At 34.3% G+C, this 24,436-nt stretch overlaps 1 protein-coding gene across 1 annotated transcript; it reads right to left on the reverse strand.

The window, feature by feature from the left end:
* Window positions 1-224: 224 nt before the first annotated feature.
* On the reverse strand, window positions 225-23,682 carry LOC128188694 (uncharacterized). The gene is made up of 30 exons (XM_052859906.1): window positions 23,370-23,682; window positions 23,012-23,154; window positions 22,568-22,697; window positions 22,272-22,352; window positions 21,987-22,162; window positions 21,380-21,472; window positions 20,996-21,239; window positions 20,535-20,729; window positions 20,183-20,271; window positions 19,844-19,974; window positions 19,124-19,295; window positions 18,778-18,955; window positions 18,369-18,535; window positions 18,085-18,261; window positions 17,698-17,806; window positions 16,364-16,459; window positions 15,589-15,829; window positions 7,581-7,775; window positions 6,246-6,347; window positions 4,335-4,577; window positions 4,121-4,246; window positions 3,805-3,904; window positions 3,634-3,678; window positions 2,965-3,088; window positions 2,716-2,819; window positions 2,476-2,572; window positions 2,136-2,285; window positions 1,719-1,890; window positions 1,475-1,523; window positions 225-1,375 (listed from the first exon to the last, which is right to left on the reverse strand). Exons 1-30 carry the CDS (start codon window positions 23,619-23,621, stop codon window positions 1,036-1,038), a joined length of 4,521 nt encoding a protein of 1,506 aa, XP_052715866.1. The 5' UTR covers window positions 23,622-23,682; the 3' UTR covers window positions 225-1,035.
* Between the last annotated feature and the right edge of the window lie 754 nt (window positions 23,683-24,436).

Below are 24,436 nucleotides of genomic sequence, written 5' to 3' on the forward strand. Positions count from 1 at the left end.
TGTCGACATTGCAAACAAAATGCATAACCCGCCTTAGCGGGTTATGTTAATTTTTTTTAATTTTTTTTTGCAATGGTCGTTACCATCTTTACCTGCATGAATTATCAAGGAAAGCATTTTATTGTTAATATTTAAATCTTTCTTTTTACAAAATAATATTGTAAGATTGTAAAATGTAAGTAAAATACACTAAATTATTCCGTAAGAAACAGAGGAAATCATACTTGGTAATGTGAATATATACATTATTTATAATTATGCTTACGTGTATGAAGGTTTTTCCTTTATTATGTGCAAGTTATACATCAGACGCTCCTAAATCTGTTAGGTTTTTGGAAGACCGATTTTGTATTTAAGGGCGACTATCTGGAGATCTAATGATGATTATCGTCTTGCCTGATTTTGGTTTAGTTCGAGAATCATGCGACGACCCACCGACTGTTCATTGGTGTAATAACTGTAATTGGTTTAATCAAAAATCGTACATGACTGTATCTTTACGCCCGATTTCTTGGATGACCAGACAGCAATTCTGCTCGCGGCACCTATGAGTTAAATTCGACTTGAGGTGTCACTGATATTTTTCTTGTAGTTGAGAACGGGAAGTAGGCAAACACAGAAAAAGAAAACAATTTTATCAAATATCGAAAACAAAGTTGTAACAAATGAACAATGAATAAAATAAATACTTTGTAACAAAACAAATCAAACATATATATCTAAACATTTTATCACAGACAAAACTTTGTAACCTCCCATTGATCAATTTGATAAAACTAACATGGCATGATGACATCGCTCTGAACTCTTTGCATTCAGAATTTTCTCGGTGACTGGCAATTGAACTAGCCAAATCTTGCAGCTGCCAAATAGAATGGTCTCTGTGATTTATTGTTTTTGGTCGCAGGAAAGAATGATTCCCATGCCTAAAAGAACGATCCCGTGCCTTTATCATTATATTTTGGACCAGATAAATCGTTAAAACCCGTTCTTGTCCGAATAAATATGACCCAATGGTGTAACATGCAACACCTTTCACAGCTTGGTCACATAGTCGAAGGATTCCTCGTACCTCGGCGGGGGCGAGTTTTCGCCGCTAGAGGGCGAGCTACTGAAGTTTGACACGGAGTCGTCAATGGTCCCGTCCATCGACTCAAGGTCATCCAGTGACCCCATGGTGTCATAGGTCGCCACCGTGAACACGTCGGAAAAGTCAACTGAGCATGCGTCGTTGGAGTCCTGGCGACCCATCCTTCTTACCGAAGAGGCGTCGTCAAACTCGTTTATCATTTCCTCGATGGGCTCCAGTGTCGTCATCGGCGCTACGGACGCCGGTCGCCGGGATTTCTTTTGTCTCTGACGCTTCTGGAAACGTCTGTAAAGAAAATAAAATGCATAAAATTGAACTGGTGTCTCGTTTGTTTTGGAAACGTCTATTAATATAGATATATATGCATTTTGGCATTACACTTACTTCTCTGGAACGATCTCAAAGAACAGTTGGAAGAAAACCGTAAAGTAATCTGAAATACAAAATTTTCCACTGAAAGCCTTTAGTTTCTTCTAAAGAAAAGGACTGAATCTACGTTATAGTAGACAAAAAGGTGTCCATATTTAAAGTTATAATGCTTTACCAAGTAAATACATTTTTTCCTTTCAAAGATTGCTAATTTCAACTATACTCTCAGAGTGTTTCGTCTTCCTTTATAAATCTTTACCTGTAATCTTTTTATTCCAACTCCACCTGACTAGCGGGACATAGAACACAACGGCGGACCCAGCCACGGCCAGCGTCAGGATGAACTCGCCCTTCAGTGGGTAGACTGTGAGGGGGGCAATCACCAAGTAGCCCGCCCCCAGGGTCACAAAGATAGGGATTAGTATGTTCACCTGTAACAGAAAATACAATCCACACCTGTCGTCTTTATATTATTACATAACATGTTTGAGGGTTTTTTTAAAAAAAAAGGATCGTGTCCATTTATCGACTATTAGACATAATATCTTAATATTCTTTGGACAAAGAGCTTTGTATATAAATATAAAGGAAAATATTAAATTTTAAAATAAAAATAACTGAATATTTTCTTTACAAAAAATGTAGTTTATGGCGATAAAGACAGACGCATGCTTACTTTGTACGGCCTAGGGAGGTGGGGTTTGCGAATCCTCATGACGATCAGACCAAAAATGGCGAGTCCGTGAAACAACCAGACCGTGAAAATCCAGAACCGTACCATCAGCTGGGAGGACAGACACGTGGCCATGACGATTGCTGCTATTGCCTGCAATATGTACATGTACATATACTTGTTTAGGTAATCACTTTTAAAATTCAATAAAAGTCAGATAATTCTATTTAACAATGTGCATAATAATAATTCCCCTCGGTATTGAAACTATATGTTTCCACAATTATTTGTTTAAAAACATTTTACAAACAACTGCTGCCATAGTATTGATGTAACATGATACCCTCATAATGATGGCCGGAATATGACTCTTCGTCCTGACGTGTCTGTATGTTAGAAACTCCGGGACATATCCGTCCTCCGCAGAAATTGACGATAATCTGAAGGAACAACCGATAAGAAAATTTCTACTTCCCAATGTCTATTTCTCATTATACGGATGATAAAAGACGTTGTTATTTAAAAAAAAAACTATTGAAATAGTGATTGCAATCATTCGACAGTGAGGCCTTCGTTATTTTACCTCCCCGATGCTATGATTGTGTTGTTGGCATTTCCCAAAGCAACAAATGCAACGCCGACAGGGATAAGAAAGCCTGCCCCTCCTAACATTTTTCGTCCCCACGTCTGCAAAAAACCACAGTGAGTCTAAATTTCCCGAACAATACATGCGTTTTTTGGTTCTTTCTGGATGTTACCACCAGTTAAAGCTGGAGCTCATAATTTGAACAAGTGGTTACGCAATATGTAACAAAGGCATAAAAAAACTTACAACCCCAAACCAGCGATGCGCCGTCATTTCTTCCGGCGTCAGCACCGTGAAGTATGACGTCACAGTGGACAGGTAAATCAGCATCACCGTCGGAATGACGATCTTTACCAATCGAGGAAGATTTCTGAAACGTACAGAAAAAATTATGATTACAACAGAATACGAATAGTCAACTGAGCGTATCTTTTTCAGCGTTTTAAATACAATGACTGCATGATTCAGTCTATCATACATATTGTCTGCTCACAGATAAGACCCGAAATATAAACAGTAAAACACGGTTATAGTGAAGTACCATAGACAAGACATCCATTAAATATAAAGGTATTTTGTTACATTCGACAGGTTCATTATACGTTTTGATAGTTAGAGTGGAATTGAATTCGCTCTCAGCAGGAATTCGTTATGATCGTGTACGCTATAACCATGTTTTACTGTAACAGGTCTACTAAGATAGTGGTATGATTCCAGTCCCCGTATACCATTCTTGCGTGTCTGAGAGAATAACTATATTCCCATTGCATCTCGATGGACTAATCCAACCGATAAAAAAATCTGTACGAAACAAGAAAATATGCATGCACAAGTACATAGTCAGTACATAGTCAGGAACATAGTGCTATAGGGTAGGCATGGTGCGGAATCCGGCGGGACTCCACGCTTACTTACTTGGGTGGTTTTTTGACCCCAGCTGTGACAGATGGGACATTTGACCTGAAAGCACACAAATTAAGAACACCTTATGATGCATTCCTATCAGAGTATTCGCCATAATGGCGCACTACCCTCCAACCCTATTTCAGGGTAAGACAAGGTTTATATTTACATGTATTAACCTACCATCCACCATAAGCCCACATGGAGTTGTAGACGGCAAAGACCACGTGGTTGTTGGAGGACTCGGTGTTTTTAAATCCCTCCCCCAGCGACCCCGTTCTTCCTATTTTGGTAATAAATATAACAATGTGTATGTAAAATTCATTGTATTCATTGTCCGGTGTAGAAGCTTAAGAAATGAACATTCCTGCTATTGCTTATTCTGCAAAAAATATTACTAGAAATCGAAGAAGTGTACATGGTATTAGCAAAATAAAGGTGGGAATTATTTAGAGTCCTATGACTATCTACAGATATATTCAATTATAATAAAACTTACCGGATGAAATATTGTATATTCCGCTGGCTATAATGGTACCGATAGTGATGACTTTTGCCAGATTTGATACAGATATCATCTGTCTTGCCAACTGTACGTTGTATGCATTGACGATGGACAGTGTTACTGCAGAGTAAGCAATACTACAAGCATCAACGAAGCATCACGTGAAATAGAGTATTTAAAACATGATATTGGCTTTTAAATAGCTTACTGATCGCTAAAATGGCCAACAGCTTGTGTAGGATAGCTGGCGGTCCACAATCGTCGCCGATTAAATCTGCGATGTAGCTGGCAAACGCTTTGGCAAAGACAGCAGTGGTGCAAGGTTCGGCCGCACCAATACGCATCCACGTGTAGATAAAGGCGGGGAGGGGACCGAAGGCTTTGTGGAGGTAGCCATACTCACAACCCGCCCGTCGGACAAAGATTTGGAGTTCAGAGAAACACAAGGCAGCTGAAACGAATTCGTGCTTTATATCTATGAATAAGTTATAGATATACATGTAATTGAAATATTGCATTATATAGACATATATACAAAAAGCCAAATATCACTCTTTAGCATACTGTGTTCATTGTAATATCTTTAATTTGACAATGTATAACAGTATATATGTACAATGTACTGGTAGTAATGTAGCTTACTAGCTATATGAATGTACTAGTAAATTAGACACCTACATGTGTAACAGGTATTTTTTTTGAATTTTTGGATCACTTTGGGTCTCTTTTCTTTATCCTTAGAAAACCTCGAGACGTTTGATGTGTGTGTTCTGTATTGGCACATTAGACCTTTGTTTTTAACTCTAATGGAGAATTTATCTGAAGACAAATGTAATTCATACAAATTTTATTTGCCGGACGTCTTCGAGATAAGAAAAGGCTAAACACTTAAAAAGACAAACAGAGTATTAAGATGGAATGTACTGCTGCACACCTTGAGAAAACATTACCAAGGCCTTATCAAATAGGATTGGGGGAAGGAACATTTTCCATTCAAAAATAGGTTATCTGCCATTGGTTTCCTACATATATTGGACAAACAAGTTGTGTTTGCTAAAGCTAGAAAGCATCCCAAGTGATGTAAAAATTAAGGTCCTCTTGTCTAAAAACAGTCCATCTGGGACAATAAAAGCTTTTCATTTAAGCAAACCTTGTGTACTTATTGAAGACCCCGGGGTAGATAGCTGATAAGATATAATTAATGGACATCCGTAGTGTAGAATTGTCAACAATGTAGTGTAGTGTAGTGAAAACCAAGGTTAATTTAGCGGGGGTCCATTCATAAAACGCAAACATTTGAATTTTAATGCTAAATAAATATTGTTATTTGGTGAAAAAATGTTAAACCTGACTGTAATGAAACATTGTACTTTTACAAGTACCGGTATATAACATTTACTTATTTTTTAAATTTTATATTGACTGTGTTTTCTTTCCTGTCATTTCTTATAGACCTATTGTAATCTATTTTATACTTTAAAGAGTGTTATTGTTTTCACTACGTGAAGGCAGACAGGTATAAATCGACATATTCTTCATTGAATGTGCTTATTGTTTTGATTATATGTGGAACACATTTAATCTTTTGCATTCATAAACAAACTGACACAGATAAGGTATAACTGGGTTATTGCCAGGTTGCAATAAGCACGTGATCTACCAAAAAATAGTAAAAACGTGCACACGGACAATCTTAACACAAGCCCTATGTACAGTCACAATAGTCTACAAAATTTATTTGCCTGTGATAAAGTTGGAGTTGGATACATCGCGTTGTCGTAAAAGTAACAAAAATAAAATAACACTGCATTCTGTTAACCCTTAACTGGTCAAATAGTCAAGTACTGAAGTATGAAATTATAAATACTTCGTTCGAAAACTTTTACTTTCGTTAGTTGGTACTTTTTTGTATTGTTTTATTTTCTTATCTATGAGAACACTACTGTTTTAATAAAATAGAATATCACCAATTTGACGTGAACAGTTTAAAATGTACAGTATCTTTTAAAAATTAATAAAAACCAAAAAAAAATTCTTATTGTAAATTCTGAGGGCAAAGAATATATCATATGGTTATATATTTTGATACTCTTCTAGATAAAAGAAATGTTAAACTCACCACATGTAGAGAACACCCCACACAGGGCCCAGATGACAAAGGTCAAGCCCACGGACCCTGCTCCCGACACCACGTTCTTAGGGGAGGTGAAAATTCCGGGACCTGGAAATGGACTCTTTTTTCAATTAAGTCTGTTTTAAGGACATAACAAACAAAATATTAATTTCGCTTATAGGACATTTGATTGATTGGTTGATTATTGTTTGACATCCTGGTTGAGTTTGACATCCTGGTTGAGTTTGACATCCTGGTTGAGGATGTTTCATCAACACCCGTGTGCCTCTAGAAATACCGGTGAAGGCCAAGATCATTGGTATAGGTATATAATTTTCACGGGATACATCAAATTATAATGATGAGTTGATTTTTTTTTTCGGGGAGGCGGACTTTCGGATTTGTTTTGGTTTCGGTTCAAGTCAGGGTGTCTGCGATTAAGGCGAAAAATTAATGGAGATTATAAACACATACTTGTTAGTTTTATCTAAGATATCATAATATGACAGTGGCAGCTGCATTACTCGGGCAATACTGTCTTAATATTGAATACATATGTTCATTTGTAAATAATCTTAATCTACATCTCTCAATGTCAGTCAACAACACGATGGACGAGGTTATTGGTTGGACTTTGTTGTGTAAAATGAAATATAACAAGGAGTGAATTCACCATCACAATTACATCTACTGTGTAGATTTCAGCTGGCTGAGTATTCAACAAATTACCTATCATATCAACCAAAAATTGTTAATGGGGTTCATTTGGCAATAAACAATTTATTTTTATTTAAAAAAACCCCAATAAATATTGTAGCTGTAAAGTTTGAATAACTTTTTAATTAAATATCTGTAAACATGGCTCTTTTTCTTAAGGTGATATGGTACACATCCATATTGTGACGTACTTCTTGTAGAAATAAAAAAAAATAAATCAGGTATGATTTAAAAAATGTTTTCTTTTAAGGTAGCGCAATGAGTTAGAGCGTTAAATACGAATCTGTTAATCGTTAGTACTAATCCCGTCAGGGCTTTTATAAAATATTAATGTTAACTTTCCAACAAAGTTTTAAACTTATTTTTAGTCAAAAATATTCTAAAATTTGAAATTTCTAAATTGGTGAAAGTGTTTTGATTATGACGTACTTTCATCTACATTAATATCGACAGGTATCCCAAACCACCTTAAGGAGATTAATATGGGTTAAAATTGACAACAACTCTCCAGTCCTCCCAATGTACCTAATACCCAAAATCTAATGTCAATATGGCTTTCGAACATATACAGTGAAGTAAAGGATGAGGATGGTTGTTGGGGGTGGGGGAGGGGGGACTACCCACCGATCACGGTTTGCATTATGAGGGAGCCTCCCCAGAAGATTCCAATCTCCTTTAAGCTGGCATGCCAGTCCTTCTTGATGTTGTGTGATTTGATGGCGGTGTCTATGATGTCGGCGGACCCCCGCCTCTGGGTGGTAACCCATATCGACACGTCCAGTAAGTCTGTCTGTGTGCAGGCGCTACTCCGCCGGTCACCTAGGAATCAACCACAATAGTGTGAAGATATATAATTATTTCAAAGTTTCGCTACGTAAAAAAAAAAGGACTATCTTTATTAAAAAACCAATTTTTTATTTTATTTCAGACAAGTTTTCGAATAATTCATGACATTTTGCACTGAATTTGAATTCAGTGTTAAATCATTATTCGTGAATACTAAATTTCGTGGATGTCGTTCTTGACTCAATTCATAAAATAAGAAAAAAATTGTCTTATCTAAGAGAGAGATTTGTATAAGCCTTTTGGCTGGTTTCCCAATCTTATTGTACATTATGTCAAATACATGTACCTGCTATTGTAAAATATCAATAAATATTGTTAAAGATAAAAAAAAAATAATCATAAAATGAAATGTATATCGAAATAATTGATTTGACGGTGTATTCTATTGACAAGACTGTGCATTGTCTTCGAAATTATGTACCCGTATCCTGTTTTATAAAATCAACGAAATATGATTCCCATTAATCTCTCTCTCTCTCTCTCTCTCTCTCTCTCTCTCTCTCTCTCTCTCTCTCTCTCTCTCTCTCTCTCTCTCTCTCTCTCTCTCTCTGATGTGAATATTTCATTCAACTGATTCGTTCAAAATGTCATCATATCTATGCAGATAAAAACACTCAACTAACGATACATCAAAAAATATATGATGCAAAGAATTGAATAAGCGATTGTAGTTATGCATGCAGCTTGTATAACAATATAACTACTAATATTTATGGGATGCTAGCTGCAGATCTGTGGCAATAATGTTACAATATTGATATCATGATATATGATATAAATTTATCGCTATAAATATCAAAGTTATCTGATATATCAAATCTAATCATTCGTTTGACACGACGTTTCTTCGTAAAATACAAATGTTTTTCACTTTATTATTTTCTTTGAGGGGGGTTGTTTTTTATTTGGATTTTCTTTTTTTTTTGGGGGGGGGGTCTCTTCGGCATGTTTTATGTTCTTTGCTGTCAATATTATATTAAAAACACTCCTGAATGATCAGATATACATGATCTACGCGATAACTATCCATTGATCATGATAAATCACCTAACATGCCTACTGTTCAAATTAGCCGTTTCAATTTTTAACATGTTTGGCCTTATTGATGGGCTGGTATTGACATGCAAATCTTTATTTGTCCACGGGTTCTGTTGGACTTGCAGAAAAAGTGTTTAGCAAACATTTCTCAAGAGGTCGGTTTATATTTTAATCTTTGCTTCCTCTCCAAGTGTCAGCAATGGAACTATTTACTTAAAATATCCAAACACATTATACCTGTAAACAGGATGCAGTGTCGGCTTTGCCATTTGAGATCACATTTTCTTATATTATTTTTTAGTTTAATATATACTGTAAGTGTAATTATCTTCATTATTTTAACTACTCTATCATCCTGATCAAATAGAATATTTTTGGTTACAGTCATAAAATAATAAAGACAAATTGGATCTTTCATTTATTTTTCGTTTGATAATCAATGAAAATAAATGATACTGCAGTAGTATTAAATTATTTTTGCAACGCTCAAAAGTTTTCCAATCTCTTGATTTTATATATGATATAAAAAAGTAATACATTTTTTTTCTTTGATGATGTCATTGAAGCAATAGCTTCAATGGCATTAACTATAAAATCACTATATACACGTAATGCAACGCTAGCCAAATAACATGGAGACTTACCGACGTTCCGCCTCATCCCTGCTGTAAACTGATAAAGATGACTGGGATGTCCTTTCTTGTTTATTTATCTCTTTCTTCTTGTATCTGCTGTCCCCCTGAGTAACCCCCGCCAGATAACGCGCCATATCCCCCCTCCAAATCGACAGTGACCAAACACCGACGGATCACATTCTAACCATCATGCTCTTTATCTTAAAAAATAATCAATTATTATCCAAAATAGACAATCTTGACTTTTTTTTTTAAATGTTAGCCATATCGTCCAATCGTTGCTTCTGTGTACTGGATTTTTAAAGAAGTTGGAAATTTCTGCAATGGCTATACTTTTGACTGCTGTTTAATTTTTCCTTAGAATATTTACTGGATTCTGTTACAATAACAACAATACCACCAAAAAAAAAAAACAAGCTTGACAATTTGTGTTTTTAATGTAATGGGGCCTAGTAAGTGTCTGGCTTTTGGAGTAGACAGTAAGCACAATAAATTCTATTATACCAAAATGCATGCAATGAATTCAATAATACCAAAATGCATGCAATAAAATGCATAAACACTACTTTGCAAGTATAAGATGTATATCTTTTCATATCACTTTAGGTGTTAATAGTTTTCTGTTGCTTGTTCTTTGCGTTTCTTTGATTGTCGTTTCTTTGACTGTTGCATTGCTTTAATTGTTATGTTGCTTTAGGTGTTGCTTTCATTTTTCTGGTTTTTTAATGTCTTTCTTTGATTATTGTGTTGTTTCAATTGTTGCGTTGCTTTATTTTGGAGTTGTTTTGATTGTTGCGTTGTTTTCGTAGTTTTGTTAATTTAATTGTTGCGTTTCTGTAACTGTTGCGTATTTTAACTGTCGTTTTGCTCTTATTGTTGTATTGCTTTCATCGTTGCGTTATTTTATTGTTGGGTTGCTCTAATTGTTGCGTTTCTTTAATTGTTGCTTTGTTTTAATTATTGTGTTGCTTTTATTTTGTGTTTCTTTGATTGTTGTGTTGTTTTAACTGTTGCCTTTCATGATTTCTTGTGTTGCTTTAATTGTTATGTTTATTGTTGTTTTGCTTTTAAATTAATTGTTGCGTTTCTTGGACTGTTTTGTTGCTCTAATAGTTGTGTCTTTTCTAAAAGTGCATGTATTGTGTTACATTGGTTATTGCTTTGGATTCCCAGACTTAAAGTCATTTTAATCTACTTATTTGGTTATTATGTTTTGACAAAAGAGGACAAAATGTGTGTCTCAGTAAATGTTGACATTGATTGGCTTCCAATGTCCATCAACCTCTTAAACATAATCTAAAAACAAACTTTGGAACAAAAACAATCACTTTCTGAAAACCTCTTGCAGAGATTCGAATGCTTTGTCTTTGGGCCTTAAAACACCCACTATATATCCTATTAAAGATAAAGATTTAATTTAAAATGATATCAGTATATGTTAATCCCGATCTCGTTTTGTGATCTTTAGAGTTATCCTTGATCTTTTCTTGTTTGGCACTTGGATTTAAGGAACATTGACTCCAAATTTCGTCATTTAATCGTTTGTCACTGTGATGAAAAAATATGAACCTTTTCATAGGTACATGTATACTAATATTCAAGACAAATATCTAGTATTCAATACTTGAATTCCATAAAACTCTTTTGACGCAAGAATAGTTAACATTTTTTTAGATAAAAAATGGACTACCTGTTATATTGTCTTTGATAATAGAAGTAAGTGTTGTGTTGAAAAACAAAGACATAAATTGAAAAAAAAACCCTGCTAAACCATGTCTATTATCGAGGTGCCATATAACTGTGAAATGTCGCACATGGTGTGTATTATTGTGCACCAGATCAAAAGATAAGTCCATTGATACTCCCAATATAGATCAAATCTAGTTCATTGCAGTTTTTGAGTTTATAGGTGACCTCTTTTTCTTAAAATGGAAATGCATATTATGCTCTTCATAATAAATTTCTGAATCACTAAAGTTTTAACCACGACTTTCACGGATCTAGTTCACTGTTTTTCTCTTGATAACATAAGAGTGCACTACTTAAGATTCCTAGTAACAACTGCAGCAGTTGGATAAAGATTACATAATACATATGTACAGAGCAGGTAATCAAGTGAAATTCAAATAGGTCTAGTGAAGTATGATCATTTCACAACACAAGAATCTATTGACACGTGCGGGCGATTATCAAACTGAAAAAAAGTCGCGTCGAGAACTTTTCGATAATTTGAAAAACGTTCCAATTGCATGTTTCTGAAGTATTACATTTTTCACGTGATCTGATGCAGACTTGGGATTTTTTCCGATCTCATCCCAACTGAGGATACTAAATCCTACATGCTTCTCTCCATGTAAGGTCATAACCAACGACACACAAGGGTCAGCGTGGGTGGTCAGCAAATTCTCCATCAGCTGTAAACTTATGAATTCAATACTTTGGCCATAAACTATTATTTAGTTATGAAAGAAATCCAAAAATTTTTGCTTTTTTCCTACTTCTTTAAACAAAGCTCTCGCTTAAGGTCAGACGACACGTTTTCAATTTTATATAACATTTTTCAGGAATTTGTTACTGGTTTACTACTTCTCTGACAAGCTTTCTTGCAAAAAATTAGGATACCTTACCAGGCATTTCTGCAAAATACTAGAGAATGCAATTTCCTATATTATCTTCTTGAAAATACACTTGAATTGCTGATATAAAAATAAATTAATAATACAACCTCTAAAACCTACGCTCCTGGCAAAAACTGGCCACGGCTCTAACCACTCGGCCATCAAGTCATATATCCATATACAAGTAAATTTTAATCATTTTGAAAATCATTATAAAAATAATAATTTTTATTTGAAACTCTTTATTACGAGGAGATACAAAAAAAAGATGCTCGAGGAACGTGTCGTCTGACCTTAAATGGGGTAATCTGAATTTAGCCACGGCCATCATCCCTCTGGAATTCCTCTTACCAAAACTTTGATGTACAAGACAACCCAATGAGGTGATATCGGCGATATCGTGCACGTAATGACAAATCGATATGCATCGATTAAACCCCAGTTTAAATGTGATATCGACCATTGAATAGGATATCGTTTAAAAACTGTCAAATCATTTCAAATTATTATCGGAATTCAAACCCCACTGAAAATAAATTACATGTATACAGAGGACATCGACACGAAAATGAAGTTGCCCGCAATGCTGAATTAATATCGAAACAATATCGATAATAAGTTCGATACTGACATCAAGGCATGCTATTAAATGTTTCATAGATGACTTCTGTAGTATGATTTTGAAATACACTTGTAGCTGTATAAAGGTACCGACACAGTGATTGAGTAAGGTTTGGAGTGCGCGGGTACTGAATTCAAGGAATGACGTCATGACATGTGAAGGGGATGGGGGTATTCCATGAATCCCCGTGAAATGCTAACAATGTCAGATATGTCCTCTATTATGGAGACAGTCGTCATCGACTTATTTGCCCTCGTATTGACATGGCCTCGTGGTCAGTTTACCGCAAACATCGGATAAGATAAGTCTGATGTTGATACTCCAAGGGGACTCTCGCACACTCACTCAGACATGTATCTTGTGTATCGTATAATGACTCCTATGACGTCGTAATAGTGTGTACTTTGTCTATCTAGTACAACTTTAGATAAATAACGTACTGAATGGTTGTACTATTCAGTATCTTATAAAGTACACTTTAAAGCATCATTATGACATAATGATAACAAACCGAGGCTGATTGATTCAAGTTAAACAATTCAAGGTTTCTTAAAATTGCTAGTAATTTATTTTATCGGCGGTTATGTAGATAGTAAAAACGGATTGTCATGATAGCCGTTTTAGTGTATATTGGACAAGTTTTAACATCTCATGTTATCTGCTTATGATATCACTCCATGTTATTTTATATCTTAGACTTAGGACCAATAAGCAAAAGTACATTGAAACCCCCTTAGAAATAAGGTATATCTATACACAGTGTTTCCATCCTCTTTTTGGCAAGTTATAAATTCATTATCATTTTTGCAACCAAATGTAAAAAAAAAACAAATATGCGCCATGCATAAAATGCCGCTTTATAACCCAGAATATTTTATTTACAGTTACCTCTAAACTGAAGGGCAAAATTTGAAAAGAACAAAGAACGTTATTGGCCAAAATTTGACGCATTTCTAACATGCACAGCACAAAGCATTTTCAAAAGCCTTGAATTTATCAAATCTAATGGTATATGATATAACTTATATGTGTGATTTAACAGAACAACCTTGGACATTCCACTGTCATCAACAAAGATCTGTCTATCTGTGTCACAGTATCCAGTCCGGTCTCGCTGTTACCAAAGGTCAGTCCAAAGTCAACCAATAAGTGTCGACTTCAATTGCATATTGGAGAGATACAGGATTTCTCGGGAATCCTCATATTGTTGGATAGAAGGTGTGGGAGAGAACACTTTTCCTTGTTTGGTCATGGCTTGTACATCTATTGCCGTTGTATAAAAGCAAATATATTTTTTAGAATAGTATAATGATCATATCATTAATATAACATTCATTTTTAATAACTCTAAGCAACTGAAAATTTCAATAAATTGTGCAAACACAATCATCCACTCTTGACATTATTATGCAAATTAAAACCATATTTATTAGATATTAAAAAATAAAACTTTATTTGGCAAGGCATATATCAATACATGTACTGCAAAACAAACAACAAACAACCAACCATATTGGACAGCCATTTCGAATTACTGGAATTGTACATTAGTAAATATTCTCATTTCAGTGATACATATATAGAAATTCAAAGATAAACCACAATTACACCCAGTTAAAAAACTTTATTTTAGTTTTAATATATTTTTATTTCTTGACATTAATTTAAGATGCAGCACTACTAAAGAGAATCAAAGCAAACATTGGCAAAACATGGCACCATTTTATCACTAACTATATTTACATAATTCATTACTTGTTACTAAGAAACATATAAAAGAAAACATAAATATTTTGTTGATGTATGGTTGACATGTGAATGATTGACACATGCATACCTGAAATTGAAATTTGATAAAAAAAACTCTATGTAACTATCTATTTAACAACTAACTACATGAATCTGTGAATGATCAGTGGATCTATAAACGTTATAGATAAAATTGATTGAATAAAAATACCAATGTAAATTGTAAAGAGGAAAAAATCATTTCAGATATAAATCAATCTTTTGAATATGCTAAAGGTTTTGTAAAGGTATTAACCTTTAATAATATAAACCAAAAAATTGAAAATAAAAAAATCATCCAACATAAAAATTGAATTTAAATTTTAAATCAGTAACAAACAACTTGATACAAGTAACCAAGAACATTGTTTAGAAAGGGTTGAGGGGTCATGGAATGTTCATATACAAAGAACAAAATAACAAACAAAGATTAAAAAAAACCTTCTTTGATCTCTATACAGTGTATATACAAAAAGGTAAGGATGGATTTCATAGAAGTGTGAGCATATTCAGGATAATACTTTGCTAAGTATATCAGTTCATAAGAAATGCAATGTTCAATTCAACAGTAACCAGTTGCTTTGTGATTGTCAAATGCTTGAGTTTACATGTAAACATGCAATTTAGAGGAAACCTTCAATTTGTTTGCATGGAATGAAATTTGATTTAAATATATTATTAAACAGGATCTAACTTCTCAAAAGATGTTATACCCCAGTAAATATGTACACTGTGTTAATGAGTATTTCACAATTTGGATTGTACCCAACTTTTAAATATACATGTAAAATCAACTTTCAAGTTTGGCACATGTATAAAAACACAACCACCCTGTACGTTATCTCTTGTTCAAAAATAGAAAATGATCAAAAATCGAATATTTCATTAAAAAAATAAAATCAGCAAAAATATTCTAACAAACATATCATTTTTATGAGTATCCAATAACTACCAACCACTTAATTTATCACTAAAATAATATTAGATTATTCTATGATATAGCTTTCACATGTAGAACATGTATATAAAATTTGTTAGATACAAAGATTGTCAACTCCCTTATTTCTACACAACATGGTTAGCACTATCTGTGCCTCGGTTCTGAAGGTCATCCAACTCCAAGGTTGGCCTCCTTTTCATTTTTTCCTCCAGCCTCTCTTCCATGTAGAATCCCATCAGGTCCTTCCTTGTGATGACTCCCTTCACGGAGTTCCGGCAGTCTACCACCGTCAAGTGCCGCAGGCCCAGGGTACGGAAAATTATGTATGTCCTCTGGAGCGAAAACTTCTCCGGAATGAACAGAGCAGACTGGTTTGCAAACATTTTCTGAAAAACGGAATTGAAAAATAAAATTCATAAGTGTTTCGATGTACATGTATATGATGAATTACAGAATAAATTTACACAGATACATGTATGCCAAGAAAATTGATCATAATGGAGATAGAGCAAGAATTTTTTATTCTATAAATAGGTATTATATACTAAATTTTTTTCATTTATTCCATTGGGATTCCAAATAAAACCTTACTCTCTTTAACTTATGAAATAATTGATCAGAAAGCAATATTTATGTGGAATCACTAGAATTCGTGGTGGCTCAATTTTTGTGGTATTTGTGGGTAGCCCTCCCCCACGAATTTACATCCTCGACGAAAACAAATTTTGAAAGGTTAGTTTTTTCATTGCAACTGAAAACCGACGCATCCACAAATTAACATCCCCATGAACAAGCAAAAAACCAACCATCCACGAAAATTGGCCCCCATGAATTTAAATGATTCCATAGTATTCTATTTCATGACAATCATTCAAACAGAGTTGAATCAAATATTCTCCAGTAAATAATCTGAGACTGACCAGGTCTATATATAGACTACTGTAGCGTGGATCTGAGGCATACTTGTGTAGCATCACTGATGTATCGTGGGGATCTGTCAGCTTGTGTACATTCAACTGTCCAAACCAACAAAAAGTTTCATTTCATGATCATCAAATGTCCAAAACAGCTAGAACACAAACAGAACAAAACAGAACACAAAGAGTTTATTTGAATAATCATCGTTATAATCACAATATCTGACCAATGAAATAGATGCTTCTTCATCCCCAAAAAAATTTTTTTTTGCTCTAAAAAGTATGCTTCCAGTTTAAAAGTTTATGGTTCTATAATGGTAACCACTGGGAAAATTGAAGTTTCCAAGTGGTTTCTTTTAGATATCCTGGATTGAGAAACACATTTTTTTAACACAATGTGTTTTGAAACCTGGAAATTGGAACAGCTTTTTTCACTAAATGATCTTTTTGCAAGTTAACCCTGCAATGAATATTGTACATGTACATTGTATTACTCATGTTGTGAAATTTTATCAAGTTCTTTTCGTTATATTTAAATGCATTACATATTTTATTATCCTTTATTATATTCAATCATAAATAGTTGTTAGTTCTGATTATGAAATTAATTTGAAAATATGTGTACCCAGTATAGGGAAAAAGTCATAATGTATGTAGCATTACATGTATATTGGTAAATTGACATACAGTCAAACCTTGTTATCTCGAACTAGATGGGCCTGGTTAAAATCTTTGAGATATCAGAGTATTTGAGATATCAAGGGCAAACTCCTTAATGTATATTATGTGGTTGAGATTTACAAATTACTCTTACATATCCATTGTTTTCGAGATATCAGTGTTTGAGATATTGAAGTTCAAATTTATTAGTATTTAGTAACATCGTATATAGTTATAAAGTTTATATTTGATTTCATGAAATTAAGAATATTCACTATCAATTAAGTTTGAAAAAAGGGCATAGCTCATATCACATGTTAATTCTTGATAGTAATATATCTTATAATTAATAATTCCTGCATATACAAACACATGCATATCATATGCTCATATGAAAAAATGCGCATTACCATCTGCGTTTCACATTTTTTATTTTTTGGAAAAAGAATCTTTTAGAAAGTCTTACTAATTCTTTAAAGGATGGTAAATCTTTCTGTAAATTAAATAATTAAATCAATCCAATATCAGAGAAATCCAGCTTAGTACAGATGATAGAGAAATGAGGGAACAGTGATAAATTGTTGTTTTATCTAAGAAGAATTGATTATAAAATAGACAAAACACATTACATAAGTTTATAAGCCCCAAACTTCGCACTAATCTGTTTAAAATCTTACCTGATTGTATTCCACCCAAGATGGAGCTCCATCTTCTTCAAGACTTTCCTCTGAATCATTCTCTGGCTTAAACAAAGCATCATTCTTCAAGAGCACTATGACCTCCATTCTACAAAATTATGGAAATTAACACATTCTACTTGTACATATTAATCAATCCAATCTGAATCACTCTGATTATCCATGTAAAATCATATCAGAAATATGATAAGATCCAACACAGTGACTGACAAAATTACATGTATATAAAAAATTCAACAGATTATATGTTACTTATTTACTTTTTAATTCCTTCTTCATATTAACATTCCAATCCTTTATCTCAATAATCTGAGGTTTGAACAGAAACCATTGTCTTATTTGAAAATAAAAGGATGGTGTTCCAACCTGGTGATGATGCCAAAGAAGCTCTCGCTGCCGTCTGTGTTTTTGCTAATGACGGGAAATCCTCCGTGAGTCGTGTTCAGAATGAGGGTGGACAGGACGGACACGGACTCGCGGGTCTGGACGGTGATCACCGGGGACGACATGATGTCACCCGCCTTGTAAAGGTCCAAGTTCAACCTGTGAAACAAAGACAGAGGTCAAGGTCATACAGGCAAAAAACATAAAAATACTCAGTTTTCTCATTCTATCCCACACTGATTGGGTGCCCCACATTAAACACTCACTGTTGTTTGTCTATCCTGACTCTTGGCTCAGGGTCCAAGAGAGGGATACATTTCAGCTCCAGCAGGGCGTGGTAGATAGGGTGGGTGAAGAAATCCCCCACCCACTTGGCCACCATCACCGAGACCATCACTGGTAGAAGGATCTGTACATCATTGGTCAGCTCCATCTACAAACAAAGCCATGCTGATCACATAGTACTGAGGAAATCTCATATTTACTTGTTATGATTGAATTTGATTACTTCAAAATGCAACTAGATCTTGATTGCTTAAGTGCTAAAGAATTATTTAAGAATCAAGAATTGTCATTTTAGATAGAGAATGTTTCAAAAGAATTCAAATTTCGGTATTTTAAAATGAAATAAATTAGCCAAAACATTAGCTAAACAAGGCTATCATAAATAAATACCATGATCACAGTCACAGCTAAGGCCAGGCGGGTGACTCCTCCAAAGAATGAGGCTGCCCCAATCAGTGAGAAAACTCCTGGGTCCATCCAAGCCCAGTACCCAAAATCCTCACTGTGGACGCCAAACATGTAGGTCATCAGGAGACCCACAGCCCGACCATACAAACCCCCCACCAATCTGTCAAACAAACATTGTAAACAACTTTCACAAGCTAAAACAAATTGAATCACATTGAATATGAACTGTATATGCATACAGCATTAATTAAACAGCTGACAAATGGTCACTGAGGAAAATGTTGTACAGTGTACTGAAAAAAAGAGCCAATATACAGGGTTAACTCACAACATGGGGACCAAGGCACCGCTGGCTACAGAGGTTCCTGTAGCCCAGCAGATCAACAGGAAGTAGATGACAAGCATCGTCAGCAGTGAACCAAATCCAAACTGGAGATGTGTGTCGCGGGAAAAGAGCCGCTTCACTGCATTCTCCAGGGTCCCAAACATCAGAGTGGCCACTGCAAACAGAAATATATCTGTGTTCTTAATGTGTATCTTTTGGGTTATGTATTTTTTTTGCAATGTAGCCACCTTCAAATCCTGCATTAATTACCAAAAAAAGCATTTTATTGTTTTTTAAATAAATACATTATACTGTTATTGTTCACCATAGTATTCTTACTTTCATTATAGGTACTGTTAGTGTACACCCTAGCATTCTTACTTTCATTATAGGTATACTGTTAGTGTACACCATAGCATTCTTACTTTCATTATAGGTATACTGTTAGTGTACACCATAGCATTCTTACTTTCATTATAGGTATACTGTTAGTGTACACCATAGCATTCTTACTTTCATTATAGGTACTGTTAGTGTACACCATAGCATTCTTACTTTCATTATAGGTACTGTTAGTGTACACCATAGCATTCTTACTTTCATTATAGGTACTGTTAGTGTACACCATAGCATTCTTATTTTCATTGTAGGTACTGTTAGTGTACACCATAGCATTCTTACTTTCATTATAGGTACTGCTAGTGTACACCATAGCATTCTTACTTTCATTATAGGTACTGTTAGTGTAAATTGTAGTGTTGGTGGATCCTGTGATTATCCCTTTCTTACAGGTGTAAGTCTCTACAGTAGACTCCACATGTAGTGGATTCCTGGTGTCATTCATACAGTTCACACTGTAAACAAATACCTCACCATTAAAAATAAATATCTACATCTAAAAATATGTAAATATCTGTATTCCTCTAACAATGAAACTTTTTTTTGTCAAGGATTTGAAAGTTTTATGTGCATGTAGAGCGACTGAACAAGTAAATGATATCAAAATACCAATTTACCCAATACTTCAATAGGAAATAAAAACTAAACCTGAGACATACAAACCTGACATCCCCACTAACTCCTTCTATGCAGGTAAACTTAGTACAACCAAAGGCTTGGGGGAGATACACTGATAGAATGGTCACAATAATCTATAAACACAGAGCATACAAGGACAGTTAATGCATATTGATTTTCAGACATCAATTTTATATGATACAGTATGATATGATATATCATAAATTTACTTACTTGTCATAATTTAATTACTGGTATGTAGTATAATAATTATATATTTTAATGAAGTTCATTTAAAATTACTTGCTTGAACACTCTTTGCAGTCTTAACATGCGTTTGATCTGCAAAGCATTTGAAATTGGTTTCTTAAAAAGTTTGAATGTGGAAGCTTCTTACAATTATAACAGCAGGTTCAAATATCCTGAGAAGTTTCTGGAGCCATTCACTCTTTATGTTGGCCAGAAACCTCTTCCTGCCTCGTGTCATCTTAAGATGGAGGATTGTAAACACTGCGCCCAACAGTCCCCCGATGAGTCCGATAATAATGGTAGGGATAAACATCAAGATGTTAACATCTATACCCCTCTCAATCTGTGTGAATATTTAAAAAAACTCTCAGAATTCAGTCTTTAGATAACAGGGATACTCTTGCTTGAAATGTGCATAAAAAACACTAACAGCAAAGCACAAGATCCTAGCAGTTTCAATTTATTATAATTGTTAATCATAACGTATTATAAGTTTATGATACAATTTTAAGATAAAGGGAATGAAACTGAATTCACTGTAAATGCGAATATGATAATACACTTTTTGCTGTAACAGTGTTTAATTGTATAATGGAGAAACATGCTTACATTAAAGAGAATGTATCTGGTTGTCTTGAACTGACCAAATGCGCCTGTAAATTTGAATCCAGCAAAAGCTGAGTTGAATAAATCGGTCGTGAAGGTAGAGATCATGCAACAGAAGAATATCTGCCATGATAAAGTCGTGGTCCAAAACGAGGACACCTCCTCCATTGAAAATAGGAGGCCCCCAACTGGAGAACCAAAGGCCGAAGCCACCCCTGCAGCTGCCCCCGCAGATATAAAATTACGTCTGAAAAATTATCGCACTCAAAAATTAAAAAAAAACATATGCAGGCATTTCATTCGAAATGTAATTTTTTCAAAACTAATTTTTGCTTGCCCCTGAAATCTTTCAAAGACATACAATGTTTAAGTTTACAGATAGCTTACCTGTCCTCAGAAGTCCTGAACCTCTCAAAGATTGGGAGGTTGATTCTGAGGGTCTCTGACTGAAACTGACTCACCCCCGCTCCAACAAGAGCACTGGGAAAAAAAATCACAGAAATTTAATATACTAAAGTATCAAGTGTGTGATCATATATAACAGAATCTAATCATTCCTTAATTGCTACAGGTTTAAGAAATAATCAATTGAAACTGATAATTAGATAAGAAAATATATAGTGTGGTAAAGTACAGTACCTACAATGTTATTTTTTATAAGATAAATGATGGGATAGAATTCAAGCACAATTGGATAGGATTAACAGACGATAGAACAGGATACATGCACGATAGGATAGGATTGGTTCAATAAATTATTGTAATCAGGGCATTTATTGACTTGTGACTTCAAAATAAAATGACTTGCTTATAAAAATGCACGATACGATCAACACAAAAGCTTAAATGGAAAAACTATCAAAATTAATGATGAACCTGAGAGGATTAATGCACAACAGAACACTAAACATGCACAATACGATAGGATTGATACACAATATGAAAGGAAAGGATTTCTTAAAATAATGTTGCGGGTACTGTATCAATGGTGTACCCCATGTGAATCATTGGACCCTCTGGGCCAACAGGTAAGCCACACCCCACTGCTGCCACACAAGAGAAGAATTTCACCGCCAGCGTCTTTACATTAAATATATGACGGACCATGGTCCCATTAAGAAACCCTGTCACTTCTGGTATCCCTGAGCCAGCCGCACTTGGTCGCAAAAACTGTGCAAATAAAAACAAATCATGAATATTTCATTGCTTTGTTATTCATTCCATTATCATTTTATGATGATGGAATTCAAATTTGTTATCAATATAGTGCTGAACTCACCACAACAATGAATGAACTGAATATAATGAAAACCAGACTGTATGCAATAGCAACAACACATGCCAGTGCAAAATCATTGTCCTAAAATAAAAAAAAAATCATATCATCAATTAAAGCTTGAAAACATGTAGGATGTCTCTTTTATAACAATTTTCAACATGTAAATGGATTTCTAATGTTTTTTGCCAGCAAAAGATGGTAGTAAGGTCCTCTCTTTTATAGACTTAATATGAAAAAAATTGTTACATCAGAAAATGTGTTTAAGTGATTTGTTTATATATCCAGTCCATACATACATCTATGAATTGTCGTGTTAAATGCCATTTCAAGTGAGCTATTTCTTCTATCAGGTCATGGAGCAAAAACCCAATCATTCCCACAAAGAACCCAATCAGTCCCATGATGACCCATCGCCCCAGATTGTACCTGGAAAATAAAGGCATCGATCATCAGACACAGAATAATAACACATAATGTTAATAAAATATTTTCAAAAAGATCTAGGTCTACAAATTACTGATTGACAACCAATGCAAAATATTAAATCTTGCTTCAAGAGAATTTATAAAACAAAGATCAAACAATCACTAACTGTCAAAAGCTACAGATTTGGTTTTAAAAGTTGATATTTAAAACTAACTGGTATTTGCAATAATTCCTTAAAGCTCAAACCAGTATTTATTTATTTAACTAAAGAGCACAATATTCATGTATGAATTTTTGGATGTGCATCTTCTTACCCTAGAGGGCCCTGATTTTTGAGCCATTGTTTGTAGATTTCACTGTGTGGAGGGAGGTAATCCACGCTCTCAAAGGAACTGAGAGTTCTCTGCTCCTCCTTTGTGTACTTGTGTGTCACATACACCGGCTCATAGTCCCTACCCTGTCACAAACAACAAAATACATTCAACCCACAAAACCTCCATTTGTTCATACAGGATACAAACAGTTGTGGGTACAACAATAAAGGGGAAAAAATCCTAAGCAGGCCATGTGATTTTATGCAACAGTAAGGAAAATAATCGATAAACGATACAGGTTAACTGTAAATAATGACAAATCTCATCAATATGTCAGTAAGTATCGCATGTTACTAACCTGTTCAAAAAGTCCATACTCGTCATCTGCTGGGTACTCTATGGTGTCATCCTTCGGTTGCGGCTCTGAAAGGCCTGTTTTCTGTAACATGCGGTGCCTTAAGTTTGGCCGCAGTGATTCATTTGTTTGTTGACTGGATGACGCTGAATCCTCCTGGGTTTCTGTAATTATGTTTTCCTGATCCGGTCCTGATTCGTCCGTCTGAGTCTCATTCCCAGCTTCAGGAGTCATGTCTCCAATAAAAGCACTCATTTTGACTTTTCTGAAGTCGCAGTCTAAATAGATGTATTGGTGATAAATTGCAAAAAAGCTTAGCTAGTACTTTTCCTGCCAATGAAAGTATTTTTAATGTTACAAATTATATATATTCAGAGCTATTGTATTCTGTACATGTAGTTTCATTTCCTTTTTATTTCCTGTCTATTATCAAATTCAATGTGTTAGTGCATTTCATATATAATAGCTAGCACAATGTATCCTGACATCATGGGTTTCTGATAGTCTAATAATAAATGTTTCCTCTTATGGTTGTCTCTATAGTCTATAATTTCAAAACTATGTCATTTTAAACCCCAGACATAGCATCAAAAACTGCCGATACTAAATTAAAGAAAAAACGTCATCATATTATGCAGTATCTATGTATAAAAAAACATAATGCCGCAATTGACAAATGAAAATGGGCGTCATGTGTTTCCAATAGTATGATTCATCAGCAAATTTCTTCAATAATACTTGAAACAAAAGAAACAAACCTTACGAATGTATCTTTTAATATTTTGAATTGTCTTTAAAGCATTTATTTTAACCTAATTAGTTCAATTATTTCATTTACCCCATATATATTAAACTACATTTCATCACTTAAACATGATACAATTCCATTTTTTGTATGATTACTTAGTTATGTTTTTATTTTAGAAGAGCCTTATTTTAAAGCACTCTTCAGCTTCGATATCGATACTAAGAAACACAGTACAAAGTCATGATATAACTTTAGCATGAAAATACATCATCACAGATATATTTTACAAGACAATTAGTAGATTTAGACATTGTGATATAAT

The sequence above is a fragment of the Crassostrea angulata genome, chromosome 6, assembly GCF_025612915.1.
Source record: "Crassostrea angulata isolate pt1a10 chromosome 6, ASM2561291v2, whole genome shotgun sequence".
NCBI lineage: Eukaryota > Metazoa > Mollusca > Bivalvia > Ostreida > Ostreidae > Magallana > Magallana angulata.

What these genes read in the sequence shown, in the direction of transcription:
- LOC128188694 (XM_052859906.1), bottom strand. Translation starts at nt 23,621, where the DNA reads ATGAGTGCTTTTATTGGAGACATGACTCCTGAAGCTGGGAATGAGACT. An exon ending in GGTGCCTTGGTCCCCATGTT is followed by an intron (nt 18,956 to 19,123) that starts GTGAGTTAACCC and finishes TTTGTTTGACAG; the next exon opens with ATTGGTGGGGGGTTTGTATG. An exon ending in TTTGAGATCGTTCCAGAGAA is followed by an intron (nt 1,376 to 1,474) that starts GTAAGTGTAATG and finishes TTTTCTTTACAG; the next exon opens with ACGTTTCCAGAAGCGTCAGA.